The sequence below is a fragment of the Cucurbita pepo genome, chromosome 12, assembly GCF_057944985.1.
Source record: "Cucurbita pepo subsp. pepo isolate OVF chromosome 12, ASM5794498v1, whole genome shotgun sequence".
Taxonomy (NCBI): Eukaryota; Viridiplantae; Streptophyta; class Magnoliopsida; order Cucurbitales; family Cucurbitaceae; genus Cucurbita; species Cucurbita pepo.
Genome location: NC_141809.1, coordinates 9,555,928 through 9,575,823, shown reverse-complemented (window position 1 = coordinate 9,575,823; position 19,896 = coordinate 9,555,928). Strand labels below are relative to the sequence as shown.

Below are 19,896 nucleotides of genomic sequence, written 5' to 3'. Positions count from 1 at the left end.
TGTCCTGAAGACAACTAAATTATATATAATTGCGGCACAAGTCTGAATGCATCCATGCTTGCTTAACTACTTCAATTTCAGGAGTTACTACTTGATCTGGTGGAGTAATTGGCCAGATGTGAACATGGTGAAGTGATCCCATCATAATAGAAGCAGCAGCATTAGTGGAGGACCTTAATTCTTTTCTTATGATTCAAAATACGCACAACATAGCACTGAGTAACACTACCAAACTGATTACATAATTATTGGCTACAAACCCTTAATTTCTAAATAACAATGTAAACATTATATATAACAACAAAACAGTGCTAGAAATAAACCAGGGATCACACATGTTGTAAATAGTAAGGTTGACGATATCAATAACCCATAAACAACTAAAACCTTAAGAACTCATTATCCAGATGATATATAATTGAGGCATGCTTACAAAGATAAGACAGTGAATAGAAAGAAATTACTCGAGAAACTTGGTTATTTATGCTGGCTGGTATAGCTACGGGAATGACTCATCCAAAACTATATATACATATTGCATATTGCCTTCTGTTAATTATATTTTCTGTAACAAGTTAACAACATAATGACATCAACATACATTCATTCAGTAACATCTAAACACATGTACAGCTTCAAAAACAGGGGGGGGCATTCAATATCAAAAAGCCTATAAAATGGTACTCATCTTAAAAGCTCAAATGACTGTCCTTGAACCGCTTTCGATTCGCCCAAGACATCAGCAGAGTTCAAACTAGAACCTCGTCGGAGTATCCTCTGCTTCCGAAGCTTCTCATGGCATGAGTTGAAGAACTCATGCCTTAGAGCTTCGTCTGCAGTAATCCTTTGCCTCGGATTAACTGTTAGGCACTTGTCCACCAGATCAAAGAGTGACCTCGGGATGAGCTTGAAGAAATCCGGTCGCTTTGTGTGAACCTTAACCCAACTTTGCAAATCCATAGCTGGGAAGGATTTGATGTTAAACAACTCCTGCAACATAAAGTAAACCTTCACTAATGAACCAGGATAAGCTTATGAGCAGTCTATCAGAACTATCTCATGAGAAGAATTCTTAAGAAAATGAATGAACAAGTGAATATATGAAGAATCAGACTAATAGACAGAGGCATGGTAATGTTTCAAGGGATGGTTAGATGCGATGAACTAGCAGATCAAGTCGACAACCCACCAAAAGATCACTGGCTCACTATCCGATCATGATATTGGCCTGTATAATCTATACGAAAGACAAGCCATACAGAGGTCGGGCATAGATTGAAAGCTCTTTGGACCATAAGGGCGGGGTGGAAGGTACAGTTTTTAAGAATAAGTTACACAGTTACTAAAGACAAGGAAATGAGATAGCTAAAGAGGAAAACTTGTTTATAAGAGGAGGAATAGTGAGGATTTGTGTTAAAAGGGAAAAGAATGCAGATCTCAGTGAGATGCATTGAGACAAGGAACGAGAGAGGTCTCCTTGCTTAATACCAACAACAAAGACGACCAAGATTCACGTGGAGTATAGAAAAGCCTTTTAATGATACTTGATCGCAGCAATTATCATAATGTTTCAAGTGCTTCACAATATGATAACGGTTAGGATAGTTTTTAAAATTTGAAAATCCAAAATCTAGATATATTTATTGCTAGAAAATTAATAATCAAGGCCTTTTAAAAAACAGTCATTGTAAAATAGAATGAAGGTTAGCAGATATTAGAAGATATACCCTACCCCTGGAAATGCGGATTCACGATCATGTAACTTAGCCACCTCCCATAAATCTTCACTGCCCCTCAATTGAGCAATGTCTTTTATGTTCCTAGCATGATTTATACAAGTCAGAAATGCCACTGGACTGCAATAAAATATGAAAAAACTTGTGGTTGATATTTGGAATATTACTGTTCAGGGTCTCCAGTAAAAGGACTTCTTCCAACCATTAGATAGAGAAGAGTAACACCAGCAGACCAGACATCGACCTGAGGACCTTGATGTAGGGATCTGAATAGGACCTACACAATTGCATGCGTTGATGGTGAATGCCCGAACACAATAGTAATTGAATATGGGTTACATATGACCCAAAAAAACACAAAACTACATAAGAGTAAAATGAAATTTGTTTCAAGGTAACAGTAAGTAGGATACCTCTGGAGCTCGAAAACCCTTCGTCCCAGCACAAGAACCCTCTCTTTTACGTTTTGCATCTCCTGGAAGTAACTTTACTTTAGAGAAAGATCATAACATCCAAATACTTCAAAAGTGGAGCATTCATCTACAAACCTTTACTTTTTAGTACCCTAGAACCAGCTACAGAAATGCCAGTGCAATGGACCAACATTGGGCTTGGATGTATAATTTTATTGTCTTCCTTGCCTGGAGGAGCAGCTATCCTTTTCCTTCGTAGATCGGAACTATTTTGGGTGGCCTGGTCCGCATTTCGTAATGCATTTTGCACCAAACTTAGCAGTTCCTTTCTTCCTTGACATGGAAGAGGCTCCCTCATATTTTCTGTGGCAAACGTCCTAACACTTGTTACATCCTTTGCAGAGGTTATACCAGATCCATCTGCACCCTGGCTTCTTATTGCACTCCCACCACGCATATCTGGATATTTTTTCAAGGGTACATAAACTCTCTTTTTCAAGTTCTTATTGTGCTCCCAAGTCTGCTTAGATTTTCCTGTTTCTCTTTTGCTGAGAGATGCAAGATCTCTGAAATTATTCTCGTCTTTAACGGCTGAACCAGACACAGGATGAGGAACAGGAACATGATCCGAAGATGCATGATGACTTGAATTTAATTTACCTAAATGGAATGATTGATCAGATTATAAATCAAACGAATAAATAAATGATAACAACAAAGATTTGTACAGCCAACAAGACAGAAAACATCAAAGTTTTTTTTCTTTTTTTCTTCCTTAGCAAGTGAAGAACTTTGAACATGATCCAAAAAGGGCACGAAGTGTCACAGAGAAGCTTACTTGCTATGGAGTACTTCTGCCGTAAATCCTGAGAAAGAAAATAGTGGACAAAAGAACATCAAAGAATATTAGAATTTCAATTAACGTTCAGTCAATGGAGGTGAAAATTTTACTAAATGTAAGATCGCAAATGAAACACAGGGACCAACCATGGCAAGGTTAAAATCAATGAGGTAACCCTTGTTCTGTTTTCTTGAGAACAGGAAGTTTCCAGGCTTAACGTCTCTGTGCATGACTCCCTAAGATTGTCAAAGAAAGTGGTTAGACTTGGGCTGAGTACTCTATAAAAATTTCCATTCCCTTGCCATTCATGCACAGCTACTTATAGCAGCACCTCACCTGCTTATGCAGATATGCCAAGGCCTTAAACAAGCAGTAACCGTACCACTGTAGTTGAACTATATCAATATCTTTCTTCAAGACCTACATGTTAACACAAGATAAAGACCTCATTTTGAGTTTGAGAGAATTTAGATGGTGTAACTACTTTCCAGGGCACCAATCCTCCAAGAACTAAAATTAATCACACAAAACTACAAAGCATTATTTTGTGTACACTTTCCACATTACTAACCGACTTAGTAGCCCAAAATAGTAACGTCAAAAATAATTCAGAATTATATTATAATTGAATTGCAAATAAATTACCTCAGGTCTGTCATGTTCTACGTGTTCTAGAATTAAGCATTCGTTGTTGCCACTACTAAAGGACCCTTCATACTTAATTATGAAGTTCCTTCCCCTGCATGAAAAAATGGTTTCAATATGATATTCTAATTTGTAAAAACTATCGTGAATCAAAGAGAATGTTATAATGTTTCTTCCTAATATACATACCCAAACCGCTCGAGCATTTTTAGCTCGTTGTTTACATTGTGCTTGTGAGCATTAACATGGGGACCTGCAAGTGTGAATATGAAACACGTCATATATTTTCATTTTTCAATAAAGAACAGTATTGCATCCAAAGTGTGAGTAACAATCTAACTTGAGTTTAAATATAGAACTAATCTTGGAAATCTTTAAGATGTGATAAAAATGAACCGACAAAATAAAAATTCAGTTTTCTTTACCATGAAATGGTCACATTCCCGTGACTTTTTGGCCCTCATGTTTCCAAGTTCCAATTTCTTATTGAGCCTAACATGCTTTTGCTATTGTTCAATGATTTATCGAAAAAACCATAATACCATGCACATAGCCACCCCCCGCATAAAAGAACAATAAACGAAGGCATAAAAGTAGTCATATTTAGACAATTCCTCATATAAGGACGTGGTCATAGTTTGGAGCTCCAATGGACTTCTTGACTAGAGAGAAACAATAGAACATTCAATGCGAAAGAAAAGAACTAGAATTTATTGTTTGTGGTTAACTTGTATACAGCAGCGACCTGGTGCAAGTTAGAAAATTCTTTTCTAACTACTCCCTTGGTGACATTTGTGCAAGTTAGAAACATCTGTTTCGTTTCCAATATATATACACATGTAAACATTCAGACCATTTGGCAACTGATTAAAAAGTAGCCTAAAAGTAAATCAGGTTTACATTTGATAGCTTTCCGTATCCCATCACTTTTTCTTTGAGCCCTGTAAACGGTTCCATATCCACCTGAATAAGTTTTAAACATCATTAGAACCAGTGGAAATGAGAAGAAATAGGAATCTGCCACTCAGAGAGACAAGCAAAGGAAGCTGCATACCAGAACCTTCTTCTTCCTCGATAATGAAAGACTCAAACTGCGGAAACAATGTTTTCTCCAACTGTTTCAACAGATCAATCATTAGGTACTTGTTTTGCTACTTCAATCATATATAGCCAATTGCACATTTAGCTCAAGCATCCATTTTCGCTCAATGACCCCTAAAATCAAAGTAGATAGCTTCAAAAGACGTGCAAAACGAGAGTTAGAGAAACTTACTTCCAAAGATGGACTGGTCGAGTCCAAAGGAGGTTTCTTAATGTGCACATTCCCATTTGAAATCTTCTTGAACTTCTGCACCTTAGACGTCAGTTTATGATCATTATCATATCGGTTTTGCTGCTTGAGAGGATGAGAAACCTCCCTATTCACTGCTGACCCCATGAGAACTTTCTCAGGAGATGAAGTACATTTTTGTGATCCATCAACTTCTCCCAAGGTCTTGACAGGTGGCTCCTCAATAAATGGTTGGTCAGGTATGGAACAGGAAATCTGAGTTAAGTTTTTCCTGGATATTTTATCTCCATCCATGTTTGACATAGTTACCGGGTTTCTCAAGTCTAGAAAGTTTATTTGTACTTCACCCGTTACTGCATGCCCTTCCAGGTGAACAAGATCGTTTTCTATTGTTCTAGTGTACTTGGAGAAATTTCGTGTTTCACAAATCTTGTTTTTCTCATCTTCTAGCTCCCATTCCGAAATATTAGAAAGGTGCCTAGTGCAAGTCCTATCGTCAACCACGTGTAGTTGGACATAAGGGAGCATGTCATCTCCACGGCACAATGCTGATGCGTTTCCCAACTTACAAGAAAATTTGTGGTTTTTGTCATAAGAAGGTGTGTTTGTGGAGCTACACGGTGGACTCAAAGAAAGAACAAGGTTACATGACATTCCTCTGTCTGAGTGCCTTAAATTTGGCATATTCGGGTCTTTTTGGACTTCGTGCATGTGGCGGTCGTGTTCCTTATCTCTTAAAGGCCCAGCATCATCTTTAATCAAAGTTTTACTAGCTTGAACAGCGATATCAGATCCCATTTGTCTAGTATGGCTCATCAAGAGGTTTGGAGAGTTAGCATAACCAAGAGAGAAGGGCACTTCATCAATTTTTACATCAAAATGTCCAGTTTTGAGTTTTTCGAAAGGCAAATCAACTGTAAGCGAATTTGAACTGGTGAGAGTCACATAGCTAGCAGGTACCTTTATGCAGGGAAAAAAAAAAGTCAGCTGTGTTCTGCATTTAACAAACTGAAAGTTACAAACCGAACTCAAGCATCACAAAGTCGTTAAGTTGTAGAACTAAAAACAAAATAAAAATAAACTAAAGACCAAGCTAATCACAAAACTATGAGATTGATTAAATTATTGCATTACCATGTAACAATACAAGAATGAAACTAGAAGCGATTCCATGATAACAAGCTCAATATAAATAAAATTCATACTTGTTTCACTGCATCAAAGTCCCCAAATCAGATGAATATTCATTATTAGAAGAAAAGTAAGAAATAACGATAGAAGAGATGATCATCCACCAGATTGAACCATCTAATTTGTACATAAAACTATGCGAAGTAAAAAATATTCCAAACCTGAAGAAACAAAGAAAGAACATGTAGCTAAGAAGACATTTTTTAATCACTCATAAGAAATTTACAGTTTCATAGTTTAAAACAAAAGAGAAGTGTCTCGGTCCGTAAGCAGAATAAATGCATATAAACAACAGGAGTCAACCAAATTTTCAGAGGTTGCACATTAAAAACCTATCTGAAGAAGGAATTGAAACAGAGAAATTGGAAAAGTACCTCAGCATAATTATGAGAAATCCTTCTTGTTATTGACAGACAACTTTCATTCCCTACAACACCATCAATCATCTTTGGTCGGACTATGAATACAGTAACTAAGATAATGAATCAGGAAAACACTATTGGAATTGCAAATAAAGAAAACAAAAAACAAACCCTAAACTCGTACCAATTCCAGAAGTTGAAGTTAAGATCCTTTTTCCATGGAAATGTCCTTCAGAATCAAGGACTGATCTTTTCCGTTTCCGAAAGTACGTTTTAACATCTCTACCCCAGAACCTATTTGGCTCTAGAACTCCAAAATCTCGTCTCAAAAAACCCCATCCATTAGTCGCCTTCGAAAAATATCGCCCCACGGCAGAGACCGCAATAATGGAAATGAAAACAAGAGCATCATCCACTATACAAATAGGAGAACCGGATATTTGGCATAGATACCGAACAAAATCTGGTGTAGCACGGAACAATTCACATCTCACAGCGAGTTCTTCCACAGAAGCAGGGCGACCAATATCCAGCAATATCGTGAAGAGATACCAAGCTTTTTGCAGTTGCACAGTGCTATGGAGACTGTAATCAGCCATTCTTCACAAAGAATAAAATCAATTACACAACAAACCGTAGTTCCCAAATCCCATATCTCAGCGTTGTTGACTGAAGCAAAATCCGAACGCCTCCGATCCGCAACAACTAAAGGAGCTTTCACCTGGCGCTGAAGATGTTAACTATAACAATACGAAAGAGTAAGCTTCCAAGCGATGAGTGGATAGCAATTAAAGTGTAGACAAATGATTGATTGTAGTAGCTTAAATTGATTGGTTGAACCAAGATCAGAGGCAAAGATCTGCAGGAAGATGAAGAAAGAGAGTATGAGATTAGGGCTAGAAAGAGGGTAGAGAGTGAAGCGAAAGGGGCGGGAAATGAAGAATCCAAAGAAATTCGGGCGGTTTGGAGTTGAAGGGAGAATTCCCGCCTTTTCTGTTTTTTTTTTTGTCCTTATCTCAAATTAATTAATTGACGTTAAAAGCTAGAAGAAAATGGAGTACCAATCATGTGATAATTTAGTTGTTATTATGATCAATCAAACTATGACATGACACGTGGAGTTTGGCTTTTTTTTTTTAGTTGTTTTAAAAATAAAACAATCATGTGTAATATTATATTTGAAAATTTAAAATAAAAATCTCAAAATTGGCCATGATTTTTGCCACTCTTTTCCTTTAGCATCCTCAAAATTCTTTCTATTGTCACTCAAAGTTCTTCCTTTTATTCTTAAAAGAGAGATTTATATTGTATTATGAAAATATTGTTGTGAGTATCAAATTGTAAATTTATTAATCGGGAGAGTTGTGTGTGTTCTTTGAAATTTCAGCATTTATATCAGTTTGATTCTAAGCCATGGAAAGGATTGAGTTTAAAAAGAGCATTGTAGCGGTATTCCTTGAAGACCACTTATAAGGATCATAGTGTTTCAAATGTTCCAACTGTACCTATTGCACGATCAAAGACTAAGAAGATTCTACAAGTATTCACTATTCATTCATAAGATTGGATAGGATTGGCTCAACCTTCATTTCATGTGTTACAAGTTGATTCAAGTGAGGAAAAACCATTTGGAGTTTCAAAAGTGACATTGAAAGCGGGGAGTAACTTACCAATCATGGCCACTAAGTTCTTTTAGTGGGCATTTGAAGAGTTCGAGTTTTTTCTGTGGAGAGACTATAAATACCAATAAATTAGTATGTAAAAAGTAAACCCACTAAGTTCTTTTAGTGGGCAATTGAAGAGTTGAGTTTTTTATATGTGGAGAGACTATAAATACCAATAAATTAGTATGTAAAAAGTAAACCCGAATTCGCTCTTGCTTCAACAATAAAAGAATCAATAAAAGCTTGGATCATTGGGCTAGACATTAGACATTAGGATTATTTTATCAATTTGGCATCAAAGAGGTGTGGCTACTCTACAATTGATTTGATGTTTTTGTTCCTCGTGGCTGCCATTTCTCGTCATCTTTGACTTTGTTCTCATTCTATTGTCGTGGTCCTCTAACGTTGCGACTGTAATCAGAGGGGCGGTTTTTGTACTAAGTCTTTTATTTAGTATTTAATTGTGTCAAGAAGTATCATTTAATTTGTTCATTGGGCATGGAAATAATTAAATAGATAATTTAATTTACTTCATTCAAGCCAAACACAAAACCCATTTTGGAAACAGAGAATAAGAATATGGTATAAGGTAAAATGAAATAAATAGTTGGATATGGCAAATCCGAAACAACTGTTGAAAAGCACACAGGATGGAAAATGATAAAAGGAAAAATACATGGCTTTCACAATTTACATCTAAACAAATAAAACTTAGTAGAACTCTTTGTGGAACCCCACATCAAATCAAAGACAGAACGCCCAAAACCATATTCACAGTTTCGAGTCCAATTTATTCAGAATTTCATTTCCCACCTAAGGTTGGGAACTGACCTGGATCCTCGATCGAGGGCGCTGCTGCAACATTGCTGCTCATTGAGCTGTTCATCGAGCTGCCAACATAACCTCCCCTTGAGCCACGGCCCCGGCCCCTACCCCGACCAACTGGCATGTAGTGTCTCTCTCCTTCAGCAGGCTTCAAGAACTCGTTAATACTCAAGGACTACAAAAAAAAAATAATTACTTTTTTAACGTCACAAGGTCTGTTCCTTCTATGATATGGAAAACATTACTCTATTAAGTCTGCAACACATAATTCAAGTTACAATCATGGACATATTATTTTGTTTAGAACCAAGTTGAGTAAAACTTTTATAAATGAACCAATTTCTTAGCCAAGTTCTTAAATCTCATTATTGAAACCCCCAACACCCAGTTTTCCCCATCACAACCAAATAAACCCAAGTTAAGATGTTGAACCGAAGCCCCAAACTCCCTCTTTTTTAAGCTTTGTTCCAAATACGAGAGTGAATCCGCAAAAGTAATACGAGTAAATTAAACCAACAACTAAAACACATAATTCAACTAAGAAGCATCACAATAGAACATTTTTCACCAGTTGAAAACTAAACTAAACTTGAGAAAACAATGAAATGGGCAAGAAATCATGTAATAAACGAGAGGAAATACCTTCTTAGTTCTCTCCTCCTTATCTGCAATTTCTTTACGCTTATCCTTATCAGATCCCTACAGGTGGAACAAATGAAAAGATTAAACGGCCAAGTCTAAGTCAATATCCGATATACCAAAGGAGCCAAGGGTCATCAGAGCAATAAATAATTTTAACTCCAAAGGAAGATTAAAGTAAGTGTACCAATTTAATAAAGACGTCCTGGTTGTCCTTTTTGCTTGAAAGTTGTTGCATGGATGCAAATTCTTTAGGATCTACCTTCCTTTCCTCAGTTTTTAGTGCCAGAAGGGCCTTCCTTTTCTCCTCCTGCAACTTTTCGTACTCCTCCAGAGTCATTTCCTGCATCAGGATAAAAGAAAAGAGTAAAAGGTAGAATCAAAATCACGTTGAACATAGAGTGAAGTTCATCATCAAAGCCCACCAAGCCTATTCGTAAGCAAATCTACAACTTGGATTCTAAATGCATTCATTGGTTTGGTAAGCAAGCAAAGTACAAATTTATATTCAATCCACAAGAAAAACCAATGACAAGTGAAATGGTAGGCTGCAAGTTTGAAAGAAGGCTACCAAAAAACCTGAAGACACAAACCTTGTCTTCTGGTTCTTTTTCCTCCAATTGTTTAGCAGAGTTCTCATCGTCCTCATGAACAGGCTTCTCATCACCTACCTTCTTTTGAATTTCGTTAACTTCCTCGGCACCCCTGTATGCAAAATAAACTAGCCTCTCAGCATACAAGAGTTTGCACATGTTTAAAAACTTCCAGCAACATCCGCCTCTCAGTTTATAGGAAACAAAAAGGAACAGACAGAAACTTCCAAAAATGTAGACATGTACTTACGCAGAAAATTCGTCAGTTGACCTTCCCCAGTTCCCACGCCCAGATCCTTCCCGCTTGAAGTCATTTCTAAGTTAAAAAAAACAGGCTGAAAATATCAAAACAGAGACAAAGATACAGATGAATTATGTAAACTGATGTTTTAAAAAAAGAACACTCACCCATAACCAGTTCCACTTTGGCGTTCAAATGCACCACGAAAGCGTTCACCATCAGAAGCCTCTCCATTATTAAAACCACCACGACGGCCACCACGACCACGAGGTCCACCATATCCACCACGCTTTTCTGTTGTCCTTCCAGTCTCTCCATCTTCCGGATTACTACTAAATGAGTAATCATTATAGGGAAATTCACGATTGAAGCCACCGCTGCCACGGCCTCGCCCATATCCATATCCGCCTCCACCACGCCCACTACCACGACCTCCACGACCACCTTCATTCTTTGCTTCCCTTACTACTCAAAAGTATGAAAACATTCTTTCAGTTACCCAATGGATAATTCATACCAATTGGGTGGGGCACTCATAAGACCCCAATAGGTTAATGAATGGACCATTAACAAATTATATTGTAATATGGACAGGATGAAAAAAGCAAGACTATGCGTGAGATAAGAATAAAAAATTGATTGCAAACTTTCATGTTCTATATCAAGAAACAGGAAAATTCACGAATGCAATAATGAGGCCAAGCAGATCTGTACAACAGTCCACGATCTGGATGTATATGCAAATATTTCCTTCATACAGTTAACTTCATCACGCCTTTCCTACAATTTGGCTCTCCAAAACATGATTTCTTGAGAAAACAATGGAATTTTCATGACAAAAGAAATCTAATAGTATAAGTTCCTCTTCAGGGTAAATATTGAAAACAACATTTCATTAAGAAAATAATGCAAAAGAGCACAAATCAATAACCAACCATAACATATTGCAATCCAACTTGTGCGTACATTATACCAATTGGATCTCATAAAAAAGAACCAAAAAATTATACCAATTGAATAGTTCCTGGAAGAATCTGTTCAGTCCTTTGAACCTATCTGAAGCCTTAAAATTTATAGAGATAAAACTTCATCATTGATATAAATTGTGAGCCTTAGAGCTGTCCTCATAGGTCTATCTGGTTGGTTGAGAGCTGAGTCAACTTCCTTGTTCCTAATGACGTCAACGTGACAACAGTAGAGAACGTCAGCATGACATTAATATGGCCATACGGTTAACGGCAATTACTAAATGTTATGTGCCCTAGAAGATGATATGCATGACCTATTAGTGAGCCTTAGCTATGTTTTACCTGACGGTTAGGGGAACCCCTAACTATGAACTCACCTCGACTAGTAAGGGTCTAATTAGCACGTAAGATTGCAATGTCACTCACTTAGGGCCCGTGACACAATAAAGAGAACTAATGAGGGAGCTTTGATAGTGCCTAGTGGGGAGCCGACCTTGCACTGTTCTAGCCTGGAATTACGCAGGAATAGGGAGTATTGTCTGCTGCCATTAGGGGAGCTTCTAACTAGCGCTCACAAGTAGACATGTATGGAGATTTCTCTTGTACATCCTTTATCCTTGTTCTTTCCTCCCGTTCTACATCCTAGCCGGCTATTACATTCTACAACCGTATCAGAGATAAAAGCAATCATACCTTATGACATTTTGGCTGATTTGAAATGACCCATACGTGAACATATATATATATATATATATATATATATATATATATATATATATATATATTTAAAAAAAAAAAAAAAAAAAAAAAGAAAGCATCATCAGGAGAGACTTCGCACTCTTCCATAGGCGCAAACAACGTAACCATGCAAACAAGCGGACAAACCAACATCAGGAAATGCAAAACCAATCAAAAAAGACTGTGAAGGGAAAAAAGAAAGAAAAAAAACGATCAATCATCCAAATCAACCCGACATTTCCACAATCCAAAACTTGCAATGAGAAAACGAAGAAACTGACCAGCCTGAGCAGGTGGAAGAGGCTTGGAAGGAAGATTAGCAGGTTTGTTCTGTTTAGCTGCCGCAGCCGCCTGTTTGCCCTGTGGATGATCAGAACCTTTCCTAGACAGAACCGCCGCCGCGTGCTTGGCCGCAATTAGCTGCGATGGGTCTTCGGCGTCGTCATCTCCCAACAAATCAAATGGATTGGTGGTCGCCATTTCGGAACTAGGTTGAAACCAATACCGGAAAAGCTGAAAGGGAATTGCACTCCGCGAAAGGCGACCACGAAATCCTAGGTTAAAAAGAAGTCCATGAATCTCTGAACGAGAGACGAAGGGGATCTGTAAAAAGAGAGAAAGGAAAAGGGAAACGAAATGGTAACGCGGTAGAAAGCAGGAGAAAACCCTAGACGCAATGGGTTAGTGACATACGGTAGTGTGTGTACGTGCAAGGAATGGGCGCAACCAAATCTTAAACGTATAATTTACTTTGCGTTCTTCGTTTCCTTAGATCACTCGTGTGGAATAATATCATAATATTATTATTTACATTATAAAATGAGTATTAAATAATTTCATACAATAAAAAAGTTGCATTATCAATAATTTTGTTGATGTTGGGATCGCTATCAACTTTGTATTACAGGTCTTTTATCACCTTTCACTTGCATTTCCTCTCTATTTATAATTCCTTTATTGTCTTTTGTCGTTATATTCAGCAATACGATAAGCAATCATTAAAGAAAGAAAAAGCGGAAATAGGAAAATATTCTTGTAAATCATAAGCATTGTCAATATCCGGTAGGCAAGCCAAAAACGTATAAATCACTAGATATCTCCATCCAAACTAAAAGTCAATTAACCAAAGTAAAATTAAATAAATTTAAGATATGAGACATAATTTCTATGTTACACCAAAACTTAGTCCCACCGATCCCATTCTTCAAGAAATTGCTCACGCAATAAAAGTCAAACCATCACCTATGATGTCACGTAGAAAACCAATAGAACAACACCAAGCCAATAAAACATGAAAACATATGGTTTTGGTGGTCTCGTCTTGACTGAATTTAGGAAGGACCATCACTTTAAAAAAAATATAGAAATAATACCACAACAAGACAACTAATGAAAACAAGCTCGACCATGTCACTTAGCCACAATATCACAACATTTCGATGAGAGATAGTGCACTTACACTTATACTACAGGTTATACATTGCATCGATACAAAGTTCTTACAATGACAAACAATATGATAGAGTACATTCCTCCACCTACATATTCTAAAGTAGGTAATGATACATTTAAAATTTCAAGTAAAGTTATCACAATATAGAAAGATTTGAGGCCAAATGAAGTTCGGAGCCTATACATGACTTGAAAAAGTAACCAAAACACCATTCTTTTAAATACAAGTGACCCTAAAATTGTTAGGAGAAATGTATATGGAATCAAGATTATGGATAAAAACACACTAGAAAAGTCTTCAATTCTTAAGAAAAAACGAAATGTTCAATTCTTATTTGGCATAAATTATTTTGGAACTAAATTTTATCCATTAAATAATGGTAGCAAAGAGCATAAATATTCTAAAAATAAGGACCAAATTTGAATGAAAATTCTTATTTATGAAAGGATTTGTTGGAGGAATTTGGAAGGCATTGATCAAATTAAGAGCAGTTTTAAGTATGAAGGCAAAAATATCAATACAAGTAAATAATTGTTGGGAGTTTCAATTCAAGTTTTGACTTGTAAAGCGGTATGAGTATGTTAATAGTTTATTGAAGTTAAACATGATTAACAAATAGTTTATATGGATTACGAGTAGATTATAAACATGTTATTTAGATACTATGCTTCTCTAGATTATGTTGTCACAGTGCGCAACTCGCTCAGAGTTGATTCTTCATTCTAAATTCCACTGCTTTTCATCCCTCCAACGCACAAAAAATATGAGACTAAATCCACTAATTCAGATCCAACTCAAAAAAGAACAAACTAGCTCACTATCTGTATCACAAACAGAAAAATTCCATGAATGGCAACAAATCAACAACAACATGCCCCATTTGGGAAGTAAACAATACTCTGTGAGGGACGAAGGAACTCATAAATATATAGTTTGATCTGCCAAACAGTCTGAAACAACAGTTGAGAACACACAACGGAAAATAGACGAGGACAAATACAAGACTGTGACAATTTACACCTAAACCAGAAGAAAAACATGAAAATCATTTTGATACAGGACACACGACTGTTATTCTAGTCAATTTCCTGCCCCAGATTAAAAAAAAAACACAGTTTTTCAAGGGAAAATTTATAGAGAAATTCACTTCGCACCTAAGGTCGGGAACTGCCCAGGGTCCTCAATGGATGGGGCTGCAACATTGCTTATCGAGCTGCCACCGTATCCTCCCCTTGAACCACGACCACGACCCCTTCCCCGCCCACCTGGGGTGTAGTGTCGCTCTCCTTCCGCAGGCCTCAAAAACTCATTAATACTCAAAGACTAAAAACAAGAAAACAAAAGAAAATTTAGTAATTTGACCTTTTACAAGGTCTATTTTCATATTTTCATATTTAAATTCTAGAATCAATTAAATTTCTTGATGAAGGTTCCAAATAGACCCAATAAAAAGCATCCTATGTCCTCGCAGGACATCTATGTTTTCAAAACATAAGCCTTGAGGAAAGCAAGTTGTGTGGTTAAACTTAAGTTAAAAGGTAAGTTAAATGAGGCATATAATTCACTGCATAATTGACTTTACAGAAAATTTTATGTAAAAAAACCTACTACTTTATGCCTAAAAAGCAAGAGGTCACACTAAAAGACAGCCATAATTTTGTCCGTCATTTGTGGAAGGAAAAAGTGTTTGGGGTGGTAACAGATGAGGGAAAGCTAAAAGGTCAGTTCTTTCTCTATTTCTTGATTTTCTTTTCCTTACCTCATTTACTATTTTCATTTTCGTCTCATTGTCTTTTGCTCTTTTAACTCCTCAAAACAATTTGGAAGAAGGCTCGTAGGGTCTTGAGATGCATTGTTTTTCCATCTTCTGAGGGCAAGGCAAGATTTTGGTCCAATTTTGTTTCTCCATTTTGAGGTGATTAACTCATGGAAACTTATGCATATTGAAAGACAATTGAAATTTTTCTTTTTCTCTTTACAATATTGTTATGTTATTATATGATTTTTAAGTTTAAAATAAGGCTTATGGATCAAGACATACACTCAGCCTCACTCAGCCTCACAAAGACAATGGCTGGAGGCTGCCCTAAGACTTTTAGAATTTTTCTAGACATCAAACCTGAGTAAACAATTTAATGGGCAGAAATCGTTTATAAGAAGAGGCAATAATACCTTCTTAGTTCTCTCCTCCTTATCTGCAATTTCTTTTCGCTTATCCTTCTCAGATCCCTGCTAGTGGAGTAACAGAAGAACATGAAATGGTCAAATTCTCATTAGATGTACCAAGAAGCTAAGTGTCATCAGATCCCATCGATAATCAACTCCAAAAGAGGATTAAGTGCGTACCAATTTAATAAAGATGTCGTTGTTCTCCTTCTTGCTTGAAAGTTGTTGCATGGATGCAAATTCTTTGGGATCCACCTTCCTCTCCTCAGTTTTTAGAGCCATGAGGGCCTTCCTTTTATCCTCAAGCAACTTTTCATATTCCTCCAGAGTCATTTCCTGCATCAGAATAAAAGAGTAAACTAGATTAAAAATAAAGCGAAACAGTAGAACGGAGTTCATAATCAAAGCTCACCATGCTAATATGCAATCAAATTTTGTTAGATGAATCAGATTTATGATTTTAAGAGTATAGTAAAGCTAACCTTGTCTTCTGGTTCTGTTTCCTCTGGTTCTTTAGCAGGGTTCTCCGTGTTGACACCTGATGTATCTTCCTCTTGAACGGGCTTCTCATCACCCACATTCTTTTCAGGTTCATTAACAGCTTCCTCTGGTACCCTAGATATAAAACAGAACTTTTAAGGTACAACTAATTATCAAGGAGAGAAAAATAAGCTTATTAGCATAGAGAGATAATGACACAAGCATAAAAATATAACCCCGCCCCCACTTTAAAGAAAAATGAGGCTGGCCAAACTCACTTTATATGGTTGAGGCCTTCTAACAGAAAAAAACATCCACGATGATGGAGGGTATATACGTGTACTTACTCAGCAAATTCGTCAGCTGGTCTTCCCCAATTTCCACGACCGGCCCCTTCACGTTTGTATCCATTTCTAGGAATAAAAATCAGGAAAAAAGCATCAAAACAGTGTAAATTATACAGCAGGAGTGAGTAAAATGAGGTTTTAAAAAACAGACTAACCCACGGCCAGTTCCACTGTGGCGTTCAAATACTCTACGAGGGCGTTCCCCATCAGCAGCCTCTCCATTATTGAAACCACCACGACGACCACCACGACCACGAGGCCCACCATATCCACGCCTTTCAGTTGTCTTTCCAGCCTCTCCATCCTCAGGTGCACTAGTGTTGTCACTATTGGCAAAGTCACGATTGAAGCCCCCACCCTCACGGCCTCGCCCATATCCTCGTCCTCCACCTCGTCCATTGCCACGGCCTCCACGACTGCCTTCATTCCTTGATTCTCTTACTACTCAAAGCAAGAAAAAGACCATCTCAATCTCCCAATGGGTAATTCAACCAATGGAAACTCATAAGAATCCAATGATTAGAGAAACAGTAGGTTGGTAAACTATAATCTAACAGGACGACAAAATTATAAGAAAAGCAGGACAAGCATAAGAACGAAAAATTGATTGCAGACTACCAAGTTCCCGCAAAAGAGTCCAAATCAATAAACAGTCATCAAGTTCAGCAAGGTGTAAAGTTAAGGTTTTACCGATAGATTCAAATAATTAAAAAATCATCACAAACAAAAAACACATCATAGTAAGATAACATAAGGTTTTGTTTGCAGAAAAAGGAAATTCAATACTTCCACGGAATTAAAAACAGCTACCACCCATCACTCTTGCTTAGTTTTAGAGCAAAAATCCAAATAGCTAGAAGAAAAACAATAAACTACATCTGAAAAATGTAAATTCAAACAACCAATAGCGAGAAATGAAAGGATCAATATTCAAATCAAAGCAGAGATTTAGAAACGAAGAATATTACCAGCCTGAGAAGGTGGTAGAGGGTTGGAAGGAAGACTAGCAGGCTTATTTTGCTGAGACGGCGAAACCACCGGTTTGGTCTGAGCAGAGCCTTTCTTGGGCGGCGGTGCCGTTACTGCCGCCACCTGCTTAGCCGCAATTAGCTGCGAGGGGTCCTCGGCGTCATCATCCCCCAACAAATCAAAAGGATTAAGGGTCGCCATTTCCAAACTAATCTGGAAACCAAATACCCCAAAAAAGAGCTCAAAAAACAGGAAATTCCACTCCGAGAAAGGCGACCAGGAAAGCTATCTTAACAAGAGCTCCATGAATATAATAAAAGAAAGAACAGGGATGTTGTAGAAAAACAAAAAGTTAAATGGAGAAAAAAAGAAGAACCCTAGCCGCAATAGAAGAGTGACCAACGTGAGTGAGTAAGAGCAAACCAACACTTGACCTAAATTCCTCAATTTATTTGCGTCCTTCCAACCTTTGTTATTCCAACATATTCCTGCGCCGTCCTACTAAATTTACCTCTTTTTTTTTTTCTTTCTTTTGGTAAATTTTTTTAGGATTTTAACCTCAACTTTTTTTACTTGGGTATTATTTATCCAAAAGAAATAAAAAAAAAAAAAAAAAAAAAAGTAAAAAAAAAACTTTTTAACTTTTAATGTCCGTCATGTTGATTGTTTGATAGGTTTACTTTGAATATAACCAAGTTCCTAGTGAATTTCATTAGGAAGGAAAACCATGTTTGGAAGTAGTTCGTAGATATTCTTTATCATTGATCTTACAAACTCATTATTTCATTGAAGTTGGAACCACGCCATGTACCTAGGATTGCATAGAAAAGCCACAAGATAGTGTGTTGCGATTGCATGGGAGACCAAATAACGATGGTGTAGTTACATGTGTACCTCTCCCATAACATCTATATACACCTTTAAAATAATTTTTTTAAAAGATTTGAAAAATTAGAACCACCCTAGATGGAGTGCCAAAGTGTTACCGAAATAAGAGAATATAAATTAGCACTCTAAGACAAGTTGAGTTTGTTGATATAATCATTACAAGCAAGTCGATCCTTCCCGAGTTTTCGTAATTACAGTTGAGTTAAAAGTTTGTGTTACCCCTGTAATTCCATCTTTTGAAGTACCACTAATTCTCTGATGAACAATTTTTTTATGATTCAATCATAAATCAAGTCCCTCTCTGCCAATAAGAGGGTGGGACACCATTGTTAAGTCTCAAAATCAGCACCGAAGAGAATAACTCATCTACTTTCCTTATATAGAAATGAGTGAATTCCGTTATATTATATTCTCAGCTCTCTATTTAGTCAAGTCTTGAAAATGGCAAACATGTTGAATCGGCTACAAAAAATCATTCTCATCCATGCAAACTAAAGGACAAGCTCACAGGCACGAGTTCATAACCCACTCAAGTTTAAGATCGAGTGGCATATGATCATCATATAAATTATTAATCTTCTCAATTAACGAATTTATAAAGAGAGATTAAATATTTCGTGGTCTGGTCTTATACAAACTCATTGTATAGGATACCCCCACTCACATGTCTCCACATGAATGATTTAGATCAATTCATTTGTAACAATTATAAAGCAGGTCATATCAATAGTGTTACTAAGATAAGATACCCAACTTTATCCCTATACTATAGAACCTTTAGGTTATTGTTTGGCATGATCATATTGTATGTCAACCACATATTGTTCAAGATTTCATCAATAACTTTAGATTTTTCATATAATAGATGATATTAAATGGTAAATAAAAAATAAAATTATTATTAAAAAATAAAGAACAATTAGGAAGGGCATAAATCCCAAGAAAAATATGCTAGGGTTCCACACTTCATCTTGTCTTGTTCTTATTCTTGACTTGAGAACTTAGACCCTTAAGTTCCGTTCTTGAGTTCTAAGTTCTTGCCATGATCTTGCCAAAAGACTTTAATTTTGAGTTCTAAGTTCTTAATCTTGGTTCTTGCCTAACGGTCTTAGTTTTGAAGTTCTAGGTACTTAGTTTTTTTTTTTTTTTTATTATTAATTCTTGTCTTTGTCTTCTTATTCTTGGTTCTTATTTTGCCCTAGAGAAGAAGAGAAGAAGATGAGACATATCTCGTAATCCTATGCATTCTAGGTGACCTTCAAACATTTTATCCATTGTTATTTAATTTGATACATTGTGGTCACTAACATTGTTGAATTAGCACGGATAGAGAGGGATTTAAACCCTTTAACCACTCGGTCATCTCTCCTACAAATGATTATAGCCCAAAAACTGAGTTAATAGGGAGTCATTCATTTCAATCTTTTTTTTTTTTTATAGTCACGT

At 36.7% G+C, this 19,896-nt stretch overlaps 2 protein-coding genes across 7 annotated transcripts; both read right to left on the bottom strand.

Annotated features, from left to right (window-relative positions):
• Positions 1 to 527: 527 nt before the first annotated feature.
• LOC111784558 (uncharacterized) lies at positions 528 to 7,472 on the bottom strand. Of its 3 annotated transcripts, none has more exons than XM_087129386.1 (15): positions 6,664 to 7,470; positions 6,492 to 6,574; positions 4,909 to 5,886; positions 4,690 to 4,750; positions 4,536 to 4,598; positions 3,825 to 3,888; positions 3,636 to 3,729; positions 3,327 to 3,410; positions 3,137 to 3,226; positions 2,988 to 3,015; positions 2,285 to 2,809; positions 2,150 to 2,211; positions 1,904 to 2,013; positions 1,733 to 1,820; positions 528 to 990 (listed from the first exon to the last, which is right to left on the bottom strand). In XM_087129386.1, the coding sequence occupies exons 1-15, from the start codon at positions 7,076 to 7,078 to the stop codon at positions 685 to 687; spliced, it is 3,051 nt and encodes a 1,016-aa protein (XP_086985512.1). In that variant the 5' UTR covers positions 7,079 to 7,470; the 3' UTR covers positions 528 to 684. The 3 variants fall into 3 exon arrangements, with proteins under 3 accessions (XP_086985512.1, XP_086985513.1, XP_023520990.2); XM_087129387.1 differs by having other exon boundaries at positions 6,492 to 6,544; positions 6,664 to 7,469; XM_023665222.2 differs by having other exon boundaries at positions 730 to 990; positions 1,728 to 1,820; positions 6,664 to 7,472.
• A 1,251-nt stretch (positions 7,473 to 8,723) lies between these two features.
• On the bottom strand, positions 8,724 to 18,000 carry LOC111784556 (RGG repeats nuclear RNA binding protein A). 4 transcript variants are annotated; one of them, XM_087129073.1, is made up of 7 exons: positions 17,562 to 18,000; positions 16,749 to 17,034; positions 16,594 to 16,659; positions 16,249 to 16,381; positions 15,947 to 16,102; positions 9,611 to 9,667; positions 8,724 to 9,143 (listed from the first exon to the last, which is right to left on the bottom strand). In XM_087129073.1, exons 1-7 carry the CDS (start codon positions 17,761 to 17,763, stop codon positions 8,946 to 8,948), a joined length of 1,098 nt encoding a protein of 365 aa, XP_086985199.1. In that variant the 5' UTR covers positions 17,764 to 18,000; the 3' UTR covers positions 8,724 to 8,945. The 4 variants fall into 4 exon arrangements, with proteins under 4 accessions (XP_086985199.1, XP_023520986.2, XP_023520984.2 ...); XM_023665218.2 differs by lacking the exons at positions 15,947 to 16,102; positions 16,249 to 16,381; positions 16,594 to 16,659; positions 16,749 to 17,034; positions 17,562 to 18,000 and adding exons at positions 9,795 to 9,950; positions 10,201 to 10,312; positions 10,451 to 10,516; positions 10,609 to 10,906; positions 12,429 to 12,853; XM_023665216.2 differs by lacking the exons at positions 8,724 to 9,143; positions 9,611 to 9,667 and adding exons at positions 14,503 to 14,923; positions 15,773 to 15,832 and having other exon boundaries at positions 17,562 to 17,998.
• Between the last annotated feature and the right edge of the window lie 1,896 nt (positions 18,001 to 19,896).